The sequence below is a fragment of the Pangasianodon hypophthalmus genome, chromosome 4, assembly GCF_027358585.1.
Source record: "Pangasianodon hypophthalmus isolate fPanHyp1 chromosome 4, fPanHyp1.pri, whole genome shotgun sequence".
In the NCBI taxonomy this organism is placed as follows: domain Eukaryota; kingdom Metazoa; phylum Chordata; class Actinopteri; order Siluriformes; family Pangasiidae; genus Pangasianodon; species Pangasianodon hypophthalmus.
The window spans coordinates 27731046-27748795 of record NC_069713.1 but is presented as its reverse complement, the minus strand read 5'-3'; the positions used below and the strand labels follow the sequence as shown (position 1 = coordinate 27748795).

General features: G+C 38.7%; 3 protein-coding genes across 14 annotated transcripts in view; 1 reads left to right on the top strand and 2 right to left on the bottom strand.

The window, feature by feature from the left end:
- The window catches only part of LOC113540685 (uncharacterized), a 29575-nt gene extending 16822 nt beyond the window's left edge, over positions 1-12753 (bottom strand). For 2 of the 10 annotated variants that reach the window (XM_053233397.1, XM_053233399.1), the window contains exons 1-15: positions 12604-12753; positions 10341-10403; positions 9684-9734; positions 8523-8597; positions 8135-8215; positions 7998-8060; positions 7067-7147; positions 6930-6992; positions 6117-6197; positions 5979-6038; positions 5318-5359; positions 3759-3791; positions 3452-3511; positions 2232-2282; positions 2058-2132 (exon numbers count right to left, since the gene is read on the bottom strand). In XM_053233397.1, coding sequence (XP_053089372.1) covers positions 2058-2132; positions 2232-2282; positions 3452-3511; positions 3759-3791; positions 5318-5359; positions 5979-6038; positions 6117-6197; positions 6930-6992; positions 7067-7147; positions 7998-8060; positions 8135-8215; positions 8523-8597; positions 9684-9734; positions 10341-10403; positions 12604-12606 — 882 coding nt within the window. In that variant the 5' untranslated portion in view covers positions 12607-12753. Of the gene's footprint in view, positions 1-2057; positions 2133-2231; positions 2283-3451; positions 3512-3758; positions 3792-5317; positions 5360-5978; positions 6039-6116; positions 6198-6929; positions 6993-7066; positions 7148-7997; positions 8061-8134; positions 8216-8522; positions 8598-9054; positions 9187-9683; positions 9735-10340; positions 10404-12603 lie in introns of all 10 variants that reach the window. The other 8 variants (XM_034303581.2, XM_053233398.1, XM_053233400.1 and 5 more) reach the window with 8 other exon arrangements.
- Positions 12604-14343, bottom strand: LOC128318128 (melanoma-associated antigen E1-like). 3 transcript variants are annotated; one of them, XR_008301622.1, is made up of 3 exons: positions 14114-14343; positions 13032-13964; positions 12604-12751 (listed from the first exon to the last, which is right to left on the bottom strand). XR_008301622.1 is itself a non-coding variant. In XM_053233406.1 (2 exons), the coding sequence occupies exon 2, from the start codon at positions 13961-13963 to the stop codon at positions 13091-13093; it is 873 nt and encodes a 290-aa protein (XP_053089381.1). In that variant the 5' UTR covers position 13964; positions 14114-14342; the 3' UTR covers positions 12604-13090. The 3 variants fall into 3 exon arrangements, 1 of the variants encoding a protein (XP_053089381.1); XR_008301623.1 differs by having other exon boundaries at positions 12604-12736; positions 14114-14342; XM_053233406.1 differs by having other exon boundaries at positions 12604-13964; positions 14114-14342.
- Positions 14344-14772: 429 nt separating this feature from the next.
- On the top strand, positions 14773-15790 carry LOC113540546 (complement C1q-like protein 2). Its single transcript, XM_026937110.3, has 3 exons — positions 14773-14961; positions 15059-15190; positions 15322-15790. Exons 1-3 carry the CDS (start codon positions 14808-14810, stop codon positions 15615-15617), a joined length of 582 nt encoding a protein of 193 aa, XP_026792911.1. The 5' UTR covers positions 14773-14807; the 3' UTR covers positions 15618-15790.
- Positions 15791-17750: the final 1960 nt, after the last annotated feature.

Genomic DNA, 17750 nt, shown 5'->3' with positions numbered 1-17750 from the left:
CAGTTCCGCAATGTCGTCATTATTTATATCATCTCCCTCGTCCAACTCTTTAAGCAGGTCAGCCTGGTATGCCTGCAACACCGCCATGGTGTGCAGGCAAGCACCAGCCTGGCCCACCGCCGTGTACACCTTGCCCACCAAAGCCGAGGAGATCCGAAGCGGCTTCGAGGGCGAACCCCACGATCTGAGCTGCCGCTCTGCCTCGGCAGAAGCGGGACCCGAACCCCGAGGCACACTAGAGAGAGCGCCCTCCTCAAAGAGCATCCTCCGGGAGCGGAGCGTACGCAACGAAAGCCGGACGCAATGGGGGCAATCAGCTCCCTCAAGAGCTGATCGAGCATGCTCCACTCCCAAACAAGCCACACACAGACTGTGAGTGTCCCCACCCGTAATGAAACACAGGCAGGGAGAAGCACATAGTCTAAATGATTGTTTGCTTTTGCTTGCCATTGATATAATACTGAGACATACAACAATAAATCAGACAAACACACATAGAGCGCTTACTGAACAACAGAAGCTGGCGCCGGCTCCACCGTATGTGATTTTATACTTCCGGGTGGCTACGTCATCCCGCCAGTGACGTCACGCGATTCCATTGGACAGATTACACGTGATTCAGAGCGTGGTCATGCAGAGGCGTTCCCAAAGCGTTGTCGACGCAGCTCAAGTTCCCAAAGGGGAACTCAATGTTCAATTCAAGGTGACAAACACTCACTGAGTTTCGATTATCAAAATATGTAAATGTAACAGCAAAAAATGTGCTTACCCTATATTAACCCTAGCAAGTAAAATGTCACTCATGTGACTTGTAGTTTGTCTCTTGTGGGCATGGCTTGTGCAGTGTTTTTTCCAATTACAGACATTAGTAGCTAACTAACTGGATTTTACCATATTCAGCCAGTTAAATTTACCTGAACTCCAACACACACTGTATGATTCACCAGAAAAACTTAAAATTATTATTTATTTATTTATTTATTTATTGTTTTTTAATCCTTATTGTTTTTTTTTAAATGTTTATATAAAAAGCATTTAAAAATTTAAAAGAAAAGTACTACTATTATAATAATATTGTATTAACTCTTTATAATATTAGAATAATATCTGTATTGTTATTTGTATCAGAACAATAATATCAGATTATTTACTGATACAATAATATTGTATTTGAATAATAATATCAGTTGTTAAATGGAATATTAAATACAGTTAAAAGCAAAGATAAAACAAGTTAAGTGAAAAAGTCAGCAAATTCTGAATAAACGAGAATACAATTGCCAGGCTGCTCTGAATACAAATGTACATGTATTGGGTAAGGAGACAGCCGGCTCAGCCTTGTGCCATCACTAGAGGGAGGCAGAGAGCAACCAGAAACACAGACCAGTTCCTGCTACCAGAGGATGCCAGAGAGCATTCTTTTAATTATAGTCAGTGCTGGCCTCACCTGTGCCTGGTGCTATTTAAGGAGAGCTCTACATTCACTCAGTGCACAGTCTTGAGTCAGCTCATGCATGAACTTCCAGCTGCGTGCTGGTTTGCAATTCTTGGCTGGTAATTTCTGGTACTCTTCTTGGGTACTTTGTGGTAATTTCTCTGGCTTCTCTAGCCAACTCTCAAGCTTCCTAAGCTCTCAGCGTAATATATATATATATATATATATATATATATATATATATATATATATATATATATATATATATATATATATATATATATATATATATATATATATATATATATATACTAAGGGATATACTATAATAGTAAGGGTAATGTTAACCCTATAATGTCCCTTAGTTCATCCAACCCTGTTTTTGAGGGTGGCTCACTGGGTTGATTTCTTGCCTCTGTGCTGTGGAGATCAGTGTTCAAAGCCTGCATGAGGTGACCTCCCCATTACAGTACTGTTTTAGTTTCTGTCTTTGTTCTCTAATTTTCTTACTAAAAAAGGCCATATTAAACTGAATTCTGTTGGTTTCACTTCTACTTCTGATCAGTGAAATACAAAGAAGTTTGTTTTCCCCACTCTGCTGATGTACAGATGTTTCTCCTACCTGGCCATGAGTGCAGCTCTGAGCCGGTTTGGGAGAGTGTCTGAAAAAGCCGCTCGGCTCTCCTCCTGACTTTTCCTGTAGATAAGGAACGAATGACATCAGACACACAGCACTGAGACCAAGAAACACCCAGACAAGTAAACAAGAAGGGAAAGAAATATGGAACAGACTTACAGAAAGATCAGCACTGCTGCTGTGTGACTTTCCATCAACTGAGAGATCATCCTGATTAAAAAAAAAAAAATTATTAGAAAAAAAAAGTATTAGAAACTTCAATTCATTTCAGTTTTCAATGCGATTCAGAACTGTGTTTAATGACAATATGTTACTGAAAGAATTCCTTGCTGAGGGTGTGTTAGAACAGTTTACAGCAGAACAGGACATGGCTTTGCCACAGAAATGTCCAGAGCTTTAGGTGTGTGTTGGAGTGTGTGTGTGTCTGTCTCTGCTTTGGATTTATGATTAAGTGAATTCTCTCCTCTACGGATTGCTGTGTTAGGATTTTTTTTCAGTTTACTTTCATTTTTCAGAATGTTACACCAAAGACTGAAACTTTCTCTCTGTTTTAGTAAAAGCCAGTAAAATTCCCCCTCTCTGAATACCTCTAAAACCTCAGTGCCATCTTCTCTGCTCCTCTTCTGATTCATTTTACTCTGAAATTAATTAAAACAAGCACCATGCTGCATGTAGAGTTCAGTCTCAGTTATGTAAGATAAATGAACATAAATTCAAATATAATACATACATAATTAGTTATACTGCACTATTCAACACCCTTGATGATGTTATGATGCTCTACATGAAACAGAGCTCAAATTATTTTATGGCAGAAATCAGGTTCAGGTAGTCGTAGTGTACTACTCAAGAGGACATTACTGTTGTAAAGGAAAATACTGCACTTAATTAAGACAGATTAGCAACCATTTGATTTTCTTTTCTAAATCAGAAAATCAGAAATAGTCCACTATGTGGTTTGTGATTTGGTGTATAAAATTGGACAAGAGCAAACAATCTGGTATTTAATTTCAGTTCTGGACTCTTCAGTTCTTAATAAGATTAAATTTATAAAAATGCCTCATCTAATTCCCGTGTGCATCAACTTTTATTATAACATTTATTTTATTTCATATATCAGAAATCCAATAGCAGGTTGTTTCCAGTTTTCCATTTTCCTAAAGTGAAATGAAAAACCCACAAAAATGTTGGAATAAAGTTTTTATCCCCTATCAAAGCTGTCACATGAGGCATGAAGGGATTCTTCTTTTTCTTTACTCCCTTTTTCGTTGGCTTTAGTGGATAAATAAACCAACATTAAACTTTGTTATTATTTTATGATTTATTATAAATTTTTCCCAGAGAATTGAATAGAAATGCATAAGATATGAGAATTATACCAGTACTTTCTGTTTGTCAGCCGCAGTAGCAGCTTCGTTCACACACTCCTCCTTGTTGTCCTGTTACACACATTTTACACATGCAGTGTTGTGAGAGTGTGTGAAAATATTACACAAATCATCTTAATGCAATTTATCTTCAAACTGAAGTTTCCTGGATCTGAGCAAATCTCCATCACCAACTGGGTTCATATAAATATTCCTACAATAATTTATTGTTTCTGTACATTTATTATTATTGTTACTTCAGGACCTTTTTTTTCATTCTATAAATGTGCACTAACATTACAAAGTAAGCACACTCTACCTCAGTGCACTGGCCGACTTCCTGATTTCCCATCTTGTATGAGACACACACACACACACTTCATCATTTCATCATTTTAGATAAAAGTGTCTGTATTCAGAGTCTGTGATTTAAGTCCAAAAATTACATCAGCATTTACGTGGGGAAAGTTCCTGGTATTCAGAGTCGGGTTACGCAGCTGCTTAAGCGGATTTTCTGAGCTCCACATTCAGATTATAAAATCAACTGTGTGTAGTTCACACCTCAGAGGTTGCCAGATATTTCTTGCTCCTACTCTCTAGTGTGTGAGAGAAGTGTTTATTGTAAGTGCAATAGCAATGGCCATAGATATGTTGGAGTGATATGCAAACTGGAGAGGGTCCATGTTTGCCTTGAATAGTGGTAGGTCAGTGGTCAAGTCTTTTGTGTACTGATCAGAAAGTTGTGAGTTCAAATCCCAGCACTGCCAATACTGTCCCTGCTGGGTCCCTGAGAAAGGCCCTTAACCCTCAACTACTCAGTTGTATGAATGAGATTAAAGTTAAAAGAAAAATACTTTCACTTCTGTAAATTGCTCTGGAAATGTAAATATAGATTTACCCCTTGAAGGAAGTGGCCACATCTGGCACAGATATGACTAGCATAGAGCTGTCCTGGTCTACAGTTGTAGTAGTAGTTGGTCAAGACCTTTCTCATATTTGCCCTGTTGAAGTCCTCAACACTCATCAAGACGTGAATTTTCCATGAATGATTTTGTATATGTCACGTCCAAAGCACGTGATTTATCTGCCTGAGGTGGAATGTAAACAGCTGTGAGCATAACTAAACTAAATTCTAAATTGTAAAAAAAACTAAATGATGTAGATAAAACATTTGGATTTTGATTAACTCCAACATTCAGATCTCAATGTCTGGCTAGAACTGTAACATCTGAAGCCCAGTGACTGTTTACTAAGAAACAAACCCTGCCACCTCTGTGTTCTGCAGTTTGCAGTTCTGAGCTTGCAGTTCTATCCTGATGCTAGATGGTGAATCCTGCTGGTGTTAGCCATAGTCTGGTACCAATACGTCCACCAATATTTCCGTGAAGGCAAAAACACAGCGGTTCCCAACATAACACTGAAACTTAATCCATGTGATCGTTTTATCATCCAGTGACTGAACATTCACCATAAAATTCTCTGCAGAACTCAGATAAAATGTGATTCGGTCCTCCTGAGTTCTGCAGAGAATCCCAGTACGTCTGCCTCTCGCGTCTCCTTTTGTTCTGCTGGTGTGTTTGTAGACAGACTGGCAACTCAATAGCACTTGATCCAGCACCGCCTATTATTTTGTGTTTTATTTTCTTCATCATGCTCTGACAGTTACTCACGAGATACTAAACTAAGGTCATGAAATCGGAATGTGTGCTTGTGATATATGTAAGTAATTAACACTCCTTGCCAGGGTGACTATTTGCTCTGCTATCAAATATTCTACAAACTTTCTATTAGACTACTACTCATCTATTAATTTCTATTAATTAGGTCTATTAATCTATTCATCAAACTATTAATTAAGAGATTAGACAGGGTGATTACTGTAGTCATCCCCTCATCTTCCTCTCTGCTCTTCACAGAATCCTAAAAGAAAATATGAGAAAAATAAATTTTATGTAAGTAATAAACCACCATGTTCACCCCCAAACCACCAGAGGGCACCCTCCCTTCTTCCTTTGTTGCTGAATTTATTTCCTGTATTTGGGCACACCTGTCTTGTGTGTTACTTCTTCTATATAAGTTCTGGGTTTTCCCTCCTTAGTTGCTGAGCATTTGTTGTAAATCTATTGTAAATAGTCTGTATCGTTGTTGAGTTCTCCTTGTGTTGCTCACAATTATTGTTTGGATTCTGTTTGGTTCGTCTCAAGTTGAGAAGCGAGCAAGTGTTAGTGTAATGACTTTAAAGCATGTTTCAAACATTAAATCAAGTTAAGCAGTTGTGAGCGGGGAACTGAAGAAATGTCAAACCACACGCACCAGAGGATTGGTCTAGGGACTTTTTTGAGGTGATCGTTTGGATTTGTCACTTTATCGCATCATAACAAATTTGCATAAAATTGAGAAATTCTCAGTTCAAATGTCACTGAAATCGCAACTCTGTGTCGCACACCTAGGTGAACAATCACCTGTCACTTTGTCACTCACTAGTATGAATGTAAGGTAAAAGAGAGAGAGGAAGAGACCAAGTAAATCCCTGCTATACCTGATTATGAGCCGCATCAATTGGATTCACAGTCAGGCGGTGTGTGATGGAGTTTATCACCTGATGAACAGAAATGCTGATTAACATCACAAACATCACAATCTCTGTTTTTCATAGTTATACTGTAACACACTGTACCTCCTCACTGGGTCTTGGAGGGACGCGAAGGGTTTCATCTGCTCTGGATTTCTTCTCTGTGATGTCTGAGCTCCTAGCACCCTGAAACACACACACACATACACACACACACAAACAGCACTGTTTGTTCCTCAGTCCCACATGACTGCTATAACTGTGATGTTATTCAGAGGAGGGAAAAGAAAGGGAATGAAAGTGAGAAGTGGAGGGAAGCAGGAAAGGAACTGGCCATTATTATTATTATTATTATTATTATTATTATTATTATTATTATTATTATTTGGATGTTTTATTTACATTACATGCTCGACTTCGTACTAGCTTCATTCTCGGATTAGATTAGCAAAGCAAGCTAACTGTACTAGTTACTTACACTTACCAGAGACACCAACAATCTCTGCTACTTCCTTACAAGCTTTATTTTTCTTCGTAATGTCTCTATACACATTTAACGAAAGGTCATATATGATGAACCCCCACTTACAAGTTTGTTTTCCATTTTTATAACAAACTGTAAATGGGAAATAATTGCAGATAGGAACTAAACTTGTGAGCAGGGAACTGAAGAAACATCAGACCACAGGTGCCATAGGACTAGTCTGAGGACTTGTTCAAGCAGATTGTTTGGATTTGTTCCTTCTTTACAGTATCATAGCTAATTTGGATAAACTTGAGAAAATCATACTCAGATGTCACTAACATCACAGCTGTGTGTCAACACATACACAGAAAATGTTGCTTTGTCACTGGAAAGTGTGAACACAGGGTTAAAGAGAGAGAGAGATGAAGAGACTGAATAAATCTCGGCTGTACCTGACTACGATCCATGTCAGCTGGATTCACACTCAGGCGGTGTGTGATGGTGTTTCTGAGCTCCTAATGAACAGAAAAGCTAACATCACAAACATCACAATCTCTATTTTTCATAGTTATACTATAAGATACTGTACCTCCTCACTGGGTCTTGGTGGGACGCGAGGGACTTCATCTGCTCTGGCTTTCTTCTCTCTGATGTCTATGCTCCCAGCTCCCTGAAATAAACACACACACACACACACAGCACTGTTTGTTCTTCAATCTCACATGACTGCTATAACTGTGAGTGTTTTTCAGAGAAGAGAAAAGAAAGGGAATGAAAGTGAGAAGTGGAGGGAAGTATGAAAGGTACTGGCCATTATTATTATTATTATTATTATAATTATTATTATTATTATTTAAAAACAAGTGAAATGTTGCTCATGTTGCTTGTAGTTTGTCTCTTGCAGGCGTGGCCTATATAGTGTATTTTTAGTTCCAAAGAGAAACAGTAGTAGCTATATATATTTAAAGCACTAACTAGTTAAACACAAATTAAATAATGCACTAACAATGTGAAAATCGGTTGTTTGATTTACGTTATGTGCTCAACTTCATATTAACTGTACTAGCCAAATACACTTACCAGATTCATCAACGATCTCTGCTACTTCCTTACAAACTTTGTTTCTGAACATTCCTATACACATTTAGCAAGAGATCATATTTGCTAGGATAAGATGAATCTATGCTTATAAGTTTGTTTTCCATTTTTGCAACAAACAGTAAATGGGAACTAATTGCAGGTAGGAAGTAAAGTCGTGAGCAGGGAACTGAAGAAACGTCGGACCACAGGTGCCATAGGATTAGTCCAAAGACTCATTCAAGCAGATTGTTTGGATTTGTTCCTTCTTTACAGTATCATAGCTAATTTGGATAAACTTGAGAAAATCGTACTCAGATGTCACTAAAATCACAGCTGTGTGTCAACACATACACAGAAAATGTTGCTTTGTCACTGGAAAGTGTGAACGCAAGGGTTAAAGAGAGAGAGAGATGAAGAGACTGAGTAAATCTCGGCTGTACCTGACTATGATCCACATCAGCTGGATTCACACTCAGGCGGTGTGTGATGGTGTTTCTGAGCTCCTAATGAACAGAAAAGCTAACATCACAAACATCACAATCTCTATTTTTCATAGTTATACTATAAGATACTGTACCTCCTCACTGGGTCTTGGTGGGACGCGAGGGATTTCATCTGCTCTGACTTTCTTCTCTGTGATGTCTGAGCTCTCAGCACCCTGACACACACACACACACACACACACACACATCATAAGTGTTATTCAGAGAAGGGAAATGGAAGGGAATGAAAATGGGAAGTGAGAGGAACAGGAAGGGAATAATAATATCAGTGTTGTTAAATTGAATATTAAATACATTTTAAAAAAAAGATAAAATAAGTTGAGTTAAAAAGTCAGCAAACTTAAAATAAAATTAGAATAGAAACTGTAAATAGAAATTCTGTTGGTTTTACTTCCACTCTTAAGTGCATTTCTGATTAGTGAAATACAGTGAAATATGCAGATGTACAGATGTTTCTCCTACCTGGCAATGAGCATAGTTCTGAGCCAGTTTGGGAGAGTGCCTGAAAAAGCTGCTGAGCATTCCACTTGACCTTTCCTGTAGACAAGGAACGAATGACATCAGACACACAGGTACCAGTGCAGGTACCACACATTCACAGATAGGGGACACACTTTTATCAAAGTACTTTTACAGTAACCAGGAGGACGTAACACTAGTATTCTTCATCCCTGCAAACTATCAAAAGGACTCAACCAGCCTTTGTCCATGCTCTCTTTAGCTTAACCACTACGCTGGATGGACCATCACCCTCATGGTGAGACCATAAAAAGAGAATGGCTCACATCACCCATCAGTGTATAAATCAGCCACTGCTGCCCAATAGCATCTTGCATTCTCATTTTTCTTGTGCAAATTTACTTTTAATGTAAGTGAAACTGCTGCTTTCAACTTTGTTCAACGGCTAGACCTCCACGCAAATCTACAGACGGATGAACCTGCAAATTTCACGTATACATGAAGACAGACTCAATCATACTGCATCGCCATTCACCTCGAGTGGAGTCACCATCGATCAATGTGCAAACTGCACGAGGACATCTCGTCCTCGCAACGGTGCTCATTCACAGCGCACATTCCTCTCACGCCTGCTACAAACTGAGCAACTCCAAGTAAGACTGTACATCTGGGCACAAAAAGACAATCTTTACTTGTACTGTGTTGAATAATCTGAAGCTGCAGATTGTTTGTTAAAATCAGCATTCTTTTAAACAGAGAATCGCACACACCACCGCAAATTCTCTCCTACTTATCTCTGTGATCTCCCTCTCTAATAGTGCATTTTGGTGCTTCTTCTTTTCACTGTGTTTCAATAAATTCTAGTTTATTGAACAGTTCATTGCTGTGTTGTGGGTATTACTTTGATACTGCAAGAAGCCAAACTATTCAGAACTCATCCCTCAGAAACCAAGTCACTGATTATTATTGTTCTCAGCTAAAATTAATAATTTTAAAAAAGAGCTATTCTGTGAGACTGATTAATTACATTTACAGTGAAACACCTTTACTGCTTTTATGTACCTCATGTTTCTGTATAAACAGACACATTTCCCCTAGAGCACTGAGCACAAGAAACATCCGGGCAGGTAAAAAAAGAAGGGAAAGAGTAAGAAACTGACTTACAGAAAGATCAGCACTGCTGCTGTGTGACTCTCCATCAACTGACAGATTATTCTGAAAAAAAAAAATTTAATAATAATAATAATAATAATAATGTGATGGAGTAGAGACCAAGATTCATGCTGCATGGGTTTTCTCTCATGGGTGAGTTATTACACACTTATTAATCTCTAGTAATAATGCATTATAAGGATCAAGTGATTCAGATTCTAGGGTTCATCCAAGATCCGATTCATCTGATTTAGCACTGTTTACCCATGATTCATAACATTCAAGTGATTTAGTATTTTTAAACTATATTATACAGCAGTTGATTCTGGTATACTAATTTGACTGGACAAGCAGTGTTCCAAATCACAAGAGTGCTGCTATGTAACAGCAATGGTACACTTCACTGTGTGTATACTCAGTACAACAGCACTCTTGCTTCTGTAATATTGCTTAAATATTTGATAAGTCTTAGTCCTTTATGTCATTCAGTACTGTTAATACAATTCAGTACGGTTTGATTTAATACTGATAATACTAAATAATGTTCTGCTTACTCTTGAACTGCTGTTGCTCAATGGAGTTCTGTTTACGGACACTTTATCTTGCAGGGTTACATAAACAGACCAGGTCCCAGTGTAAATATAATTACAGTTTGGTTTGATTCCTCACCTGTTCGTGTGTGGTAGAATTGGATGATGTTTTTCTGAATCCACTGAGCACTCCTCTTTTTTTCTAAAGAGAAAAAACAGGGGAAATGCTTGATATCATCAGATTTGTTTGGATCTCTAACTTTTTCCATTTTTACAAACTTTATGCATTTCTGCATATCCCACGCAATGTAAATGTGCATAGACCTGCACTGTCAATATTCTGAATGACCTTGACTCTGAAAACTTGGACTGAGCTGTGATGTTGGATAATGTAAATATTTAAAAAAAAAAATGCTTGCCAGTGCTGAGCAAGCATTTTACTGCTACTGCTACATAGACTACTTATTATTAATATAGATAATAAATGTAAATACTAAATCTACTACATAGGCTACTTATTAATAGGATAGATAATAAACATGTAAATATTAATAATAACACAACAACAAAATATACACAAATAAGTAGTAAGAAAATAATAAATTAAATTACATCAAACATACATTATCTTCATTATCCACACTGCAATGGCTCCCAATCAAATTTCTTATTGCTTATAAAATACTACTTCTGACCTATAAAGCACTGAATGGTCTCGTGCTGCAGTACCTCAGCAAACTTTTGGTCTTTTATGATCTGCCTGGCCTACTTCGATCACCTCGAATATTGGAGGCTACATCAGGGGGTAGAGCTTTCTCTTATAAAGCTCCACAGTTATGGAACACCCTTCCAATTAGTGTTCGGCACTCAGACACAGTTTCAGTCTTTAAGTCTAGGCTGAAAACATTTATTGAGTCAAGCCTTTTATGAATAGTTTTTTCTTAGGTAAAGGGGCAGATCTGAAGAGTTCTCAGGCATACAGTGTTGTGATGAACTGGGATGTGTGGATGCTGTCACCCACCTACTCTCACGTGTTCACTCAGGTTTGTTGAAGGTGGAGTGGCTGGCCACTTTATGTGGAGTGGCTGGCCATTATGGGACAATAAGCATACCTAATACTCTCCCTCTCTCTTCCTCTCTCTCTCTCTCTCTCTGTCAAGCTACACATGCTACTCCTGAGATGCCAGTGATCCTGACCCCTTCTGCTCTCTGGACCTGCCTGATCCATCCTGATACCCTACTTCTGGTTGGAGTTCTCAACGGTTGAGATCACTCACTGCTGCTGGGGGTGGCACCACATGCACGGCCTTAAAATCATTGGGATTGCCAGGGATGGTGACACTTGGGGGCCATGGAGATGGCTTGGGGATCTCATATGGGTAATTGTACTGTGATGGCTTGGGACTGTGATTGGGACGAGCACCTTCGTGATGGCTTGGGACGAGCACCTTCGTACTCAGGACTCCATTCAGTGGACAGTGGATAGATTTTAACCAACCGGACTTCTTTTGCGAAAACTGTGATGAATTTACTGGTTGCACAACTGCACTATTTGTCCATTTAGTACACAGAGAAGGGATTTATTTATAATTGCACTATCTGTTAGAACCCAGATGAGTATGGGTTCCCTTTTGAGTCTGGTTCCTCTCAAGTTTCCTCCTCATATCGTCTCAGGGAGTTTTTCCTTGGCACCGACGCCTCTGGCTTGCTCAGTAGGGATAAATTCACATATTTACAATTTATTTTCGTTTAATTTAATTTGATTGTATTTATATCTGTAAAGCTGCTCTGTGACAATGTCCAATGTTAAAAGCGCTATACAAATAAAATTGAATTGGAATTTAATTGAACATACAGCAGTAGTAAAGTTAACATGACAGATGGCTCAAGCTCAGTTACATCACGATAAACATTAATAAATAAACAAACAAACAGATGTGTTTATTTATTTATTTATTTTTAAAGAAATGAAAAGAAAAAGTACATTCTGCTGTGTTCATGGTAGGACCGTTATTGTCGTTGGCCACTCCCCTAAGAACAGCGTAGAGACCGTTGACCACGCCCCCAATATCAATGTCATTTGAGAGCCCGTGAAGTTAACACTGACAAGTTACAGCGTTACGTTTTTGATAAACAGGGTTTTTTTGTTTTTTCAAAGCTAAAACTAAAGTGTATTGTCTGTCAGTGTATTATTATAATCATTTCAATACCTAAAGTCAACAAACTGCATTGACACTGGTCTTCTGACTTCTCAAGGTTGAAGTGCGCACCCGGTAGTTTATTATTTAAACCCTTTCAAAGTATTCAAACCTCTCACTGTTCATTCTGACACTCAATACTGACACATTTAAACAAAAAAATTACCGAGAGAAGAGAAAAGAGAGAGAAACTCGCAAACTTACCATGTTTCTTTCCGAGCTCTTCCTTATCACAGCGAGTTAAGGAGGAGTGAAATGAGATTCAACTGGAAGTTAGTGAAACTCTTCCTCTGGGTGTGTTTCCTCAAGGCGCTCCGCTGCTACTCCTGCTTCCTGACTGAAAAATTTTCCACTCGGTAAAAAAAAAAAAAAAAAAAAAGATTTAAATGATCGGTGTGTTTGTGTTTTAAAACGCCTTCGGGTTTCATGTGGAAGGCCAAAGAGGCCACAAATCATGACCGCTTGCTGTTATACATGTTTACCACATTCTTGCTGACTTCGTCTCGCTATTTCCAAATCTTTTACAAATCCTCATGCAAATGAATGCAAATTTCATTTTCAGAATGGCATAAAAATGAATAAACATCCGTGTATGTAGGAGCAATCAAACATTAACATTCAAAAATTACTACCTGGTTGGATTTTGTTCATGACTCAAACTCCACATGAACATGATGACTAGAATGTCATCTTAAAGGATGACATTGAGGTGAATACATTGAGGTGGAGTGACAACAACGCCCTCTGCAGAGCCAGGAGGAGGCGCAGTGATGACAATGTCCTTTACGGAGTCAGAGGTGGATGCAGAGACGCCCTCCGCAGAGCCAGGAGGAGGCGCAGTGATGACAATGTCCTTTACGGAGTCAGAGGTGGGTGCAGAGACGCCCTCTGCAGAGCCAGGAGGAGGCGCAGTGATGACAATGTCCTTTACGGAGTCAGAGGTGGATGCAGAGACGCCCTCCGCAGAGCCAGGAGGAGGCGCAGTGATGACAATGTCCTTTACGGAGTCAGAGGTGGATGCAGAGACGCCCTCCGCAGAGCCAGGAGGAGGCGCAGTGATGACAATGTCCTTTACGGAGTCAGAGGTGGATGCAGAGACGCCCTCCGCAGAGCCAGGAGGAGGCGCAGTGATGACAATGTCCTTTACCGAGTCAGAGGTGGGTGCAGAGACGCCCTCCGCAGAGCCAGGAGGAGGCGCAGTGATGACAATGTCCTTTACCGAGTCAGAGGTGGGTGCAGAGACGCCCTCTGCAGAGTCAAGAGGAGGCGCAGTGATGACAATGTCCTTTACGGAGTCAGGGGTGGGTGCAGAGACGCCCTCCGCAGAGCCAGGAGGAGGCGCAGTGATGACAATGTCCTTTACGGAGTCAGGGGTGGGTGCAGAGACGCCTTCTTCAGAGCCAAGAGGAGGCGCAGTGATGACAATGTCCTTTACCGAGTCAGAGGTGGGTGCAGAGACGCCCTCCACAGAGCCAGGAGGAGGCGCAGTGATGACAATGTCCTTTACGGAGTCAGAGGTGGATGCAGAGACGCCCTCCGCAGAGCGTTTTGAGAGGACCATCATGCTGGGAAACATGGCACAAGGGGAGGTGTTGTGGGGTATTAATGGAGGTGAAATTATATCACAAAAACATCATTGCCAAGCATATTGCAACACAAAGCTTGGGGAAGAGAATCAGATTTTTAAGGCAGCTAGTACACGAAATACTCTTACCATTAACTGTGATCAAAACATCCTTTTCTTCTTCCTGCTAATGTTTGTGGTCCAGCTGTATGATTTGTATAAAATTCAGTTTTGTTTGTGTTTTTTTTTTTTCTTCTTTCATTGCATTCTACACCCCCGTAATATGTGCGCTGTGTGCCGCCACTGCCTGGCGAGTCACTGACCCCGTGCTTCAGTTTCCTGAAACACAAGAAGGGGGGTTCTGTGTAAAAATTTAACTACTGATGTAGACACAAATACATAAGTAAATAAATACAGATGCAGATGAAAAAATAACAGATGCAAAAAAAATAGACCAAATAATAAATTAACAAATAAAAATAAATTTAAAAATATACAAGAAAACATAGAGGCATACATTAATAGATAAAGACTTAAATAAAACTGAAATACTATATACACAATTATGTATCTTTTAAAAATAAACTAGTTTTTTATACACACACACATTTTATATATATATGTATATATATATATATATATATATATATATATATATATATATATATATATATATATATAACTATTTTTTATGCGATAGCAACATTTATGATAAGATTTGTTTTTATCCTTGTTTCATCCACATTTCTCCAGAGTCCAAAGTTTTCTTTACTGTGCAAACATAACACTACTATAATAAAGGCAAAGCAGATACCCCTCCTCACACTTCACCACAATCCTAACAATGATCTTGATGCTGAATTTGATTTTCCTGCTCTTTGTGAGCACAAACCAGGCAGAGGACATTTTGGAGCCATGCGTAAGCAGCTTTGTGTCAGAACTGAGGAAGATCAAAACCTTAGAGGCTGAAATTCAAGAGCTCAGGAAACAGATCACAGGTAACATCTGATCATCAAACATGATACGTATCCATAATATAATGTACTGCCTGAAGAGAAAAATCATTAAAATTTCTTCTTCTTCTTGTTTTTTAAGAACAACCCAAAGTGGCATTCTGGGCCATACCTTCCAGTGATACTAATGCAATTGGACCATTTCAGGAATATCAGATTCTGGTGTACAAAAGTGCTTTGACCAACATTGGTAATGCCTATGACACAACAACAGGTAATTAATCTGTAAGAGGAAACAAAGTTAGGTTCGTTCTATTATCAGTGATAAGGTTTAGATTGTGGGACATCTATAGTGATTATTTACTTACTTCAGCAATAATTCAATAATTGAAATCTTGCCTCCAGGTATCTTCACAGCACCGGTGAGAGGAGTATATTACTTCAACATTGTGGTTTTCAATGCAAACTCCCTTGCAACTGGTGTGCATATAATGAAGAACGGAGTGCGTGTGGCAGCAATAACAGATAATGTACCGGGACAGGACAGTGAGGACACAGCGAGTAACTCAGTCACTCTGCTGCTTGAGAAAGGAGACCGGATTTACAACGAGCTCCTGGTGAACCGGAAAATTTACACTGATACAGGAAACCGTAATTCATTCAGTGGCCATCTTCTGTACGCAATGCCCAAAACTCACTAAACACTGATGCACACATTGATCTGGAGACATTAGTAATGTTGAGATGATATCAGTGAAGTGGCAGAATGCTGCCGCTCATTTTATCCATAGTATAAAATTATTAAAAAAAGATTATAAGTTCATAATAATTGAAAAATCATCATAACAGCAAATAAAAAAAACATGCATACAAACCGAGTGGCTGTTTAAATCATTAAGAAATATACTGTACGTACAAGAATATGAATAATTTAGTTCAAGAAATATGAAAATACATAATGTTCGCTGGGTTTTGATTAGCAGTGACAGTGTTGAACACTACACTGTATGTAGCATTAAATGAAGCTAAACCTCCCAGATATCGTTATATACATATAACGGTGTCACAGTTATTTATAATGATAAATCTAGGTGTCACACAAAAACCTAGTCAGAAATTCAACGCGATTGAAGTTCTTTGTACTAACATAACATATGTAGGCACAAAAAATAAGTCTACTCAGTTGATTCCGCTAATTATTATTTACAGACCCCTAGGGCCATATTCTGAATTCTTCTGTGAATTTGCAGATTTCATCTCAAACCTGGTTGTTTCTTTAGACAAAGCATTAATTGATGGACTTTAATATTCATTTTGATAATCCAGAAGACCCTCTGAGAGCAGTTGTGTCCATTCTAGATTCAGTAGGGGTTAATCTGAACGTAACCCACTCATAATGGTGGTCACACTCTTGATTTAACACGACCATTCGGATTAAATATAGTCACACTTCCACAGTTTGAAGCTATCTCAGATCATCATCCTATCTCATTTAGAATGTGTCTTAGTCATAATATATGCACCTTATATTATGCCCTGATGCCCTGCTTCTGGTTGGCATTCTCATCACTTGGTCGCTGCTGCTGAGGATGGCCCCACATGGACAGCCTAGAGATACATGAGATTACTGAGATGGTACCACTTAGAAACCATGAAGATGGATTTGGACTGCAATTGATACAAACAGTTTTGATATGAAAGCTTTAGGACTGCAATTGCCACGAACAGTTTTGCACTCAAGTCTCCATCAGTGAACAGTTGATAACTTCAACAAAATGGATTTCATGTGAAGACTATAATGAATTTCCTGGTTACACAGTTGCACATTTAGACAATATAGCACACAGTTATAGAAGGGATTTATTTACTATCTGGTGTCACCCAGATGAGGATGGGTTCCCTTTTGAATCTGGTTCCTCTCAAGGTTTCTTCCTCATATCGTCTCAGAGAGTTTTTTCTTGCCACCGTCGCCTCTGGCTTGAATTTGTAAATACTGTAACTAGTACTTTTTTAATACTGTAGCTAGTATTAAAAAATAGACGTGTATCTACATTTAGTGCAAAGTGTTTTATAAAGTGCTTTACACTGTAGAAGTAACTTAATGTATACTATAATGTATGGCAAAGTGTTCTGTTTTTGTCCTTAAGTTTGTGTTTTACTTTTTTAATGTGGTCCATATTTTTAATCTTCCCTCATGCTTGGGACGCCAGATTAGCAGATTCCTACTGGGAGTTTAAGGGTGTGACGCAGAGATTTTGCTGTGCTGCAAAGCATAATATCCAGAATCTGTTAAAGTTGTTTCTTCACGAGTGCTTTTATCACCTCCAGTACCTGATTTTTCATCTTTTTTTTCCAAATTCACCTTCTCATATTCCTAAATTTAAATGCCACCATCTTTCTGCATTATGTAATTTTTTTTTGTCATCTTGGTCTTGAAGCCACATAGGATATTAGCTGGGCTTTTTTCCATCATACCTCATGGCTGCTCTCATCTGGGTGTAGTAACGTCTGAGCAGATGTTCCTATTTACAATCCCTACCATATGGTCATGCTTCACAGTAAATGCTGATCCTTACTGCATCTCTTTATAGCAAATCTGATATACAGTACTATAATTAATGTTAAACATTAAGCCTGTTTGAGACTGTGTGATTTCGGTGCTGTTTTAAGATTATTACTCATCACATTGTATCTCTTTATAGCAATCTCTTTTATTTCTTTTACCTTTTTTAAAACCAACAAACAAGATGGTTGTTGACTTCAGGAGAGCATGGAGCGACCACTCTCCGTTGAATATCAAAGGCTTCTCCATGGAGATCTTCAAGGGCACCAAA

Bases quoted from the DNA above. Each gene is read 5' to 3' on its own strand.
- LOC113540546 (XM_026937110.3), top strand. From the start codon at position 14,808: ATGATCTTGATGCTGAATTTGATTTTCCTGCTCTTTGTGAGCACAAAC. The intron at 14,962-15,058 runs GTAACATCTGAT...TTGTTTTTTAAG, and splicing joins GCTCAGGAAACAGATCACAG to AACAACCCAAAGTGGCATTC. The intron at 15,191-15,321 runs GTAATTAATCTG...TCTTGCCTCCAG, and splicing joins TGCCTATGACACAACAACAG to GTATCTTCACAGCACCGGTG.
- LOC128318128 (XM_053233406.1), bottom strand. From the start codon at position 13,963: ATGATGGTCCTCTCAAAACGCTCTGCGGAGGGCGTCTCTGCATCCACC.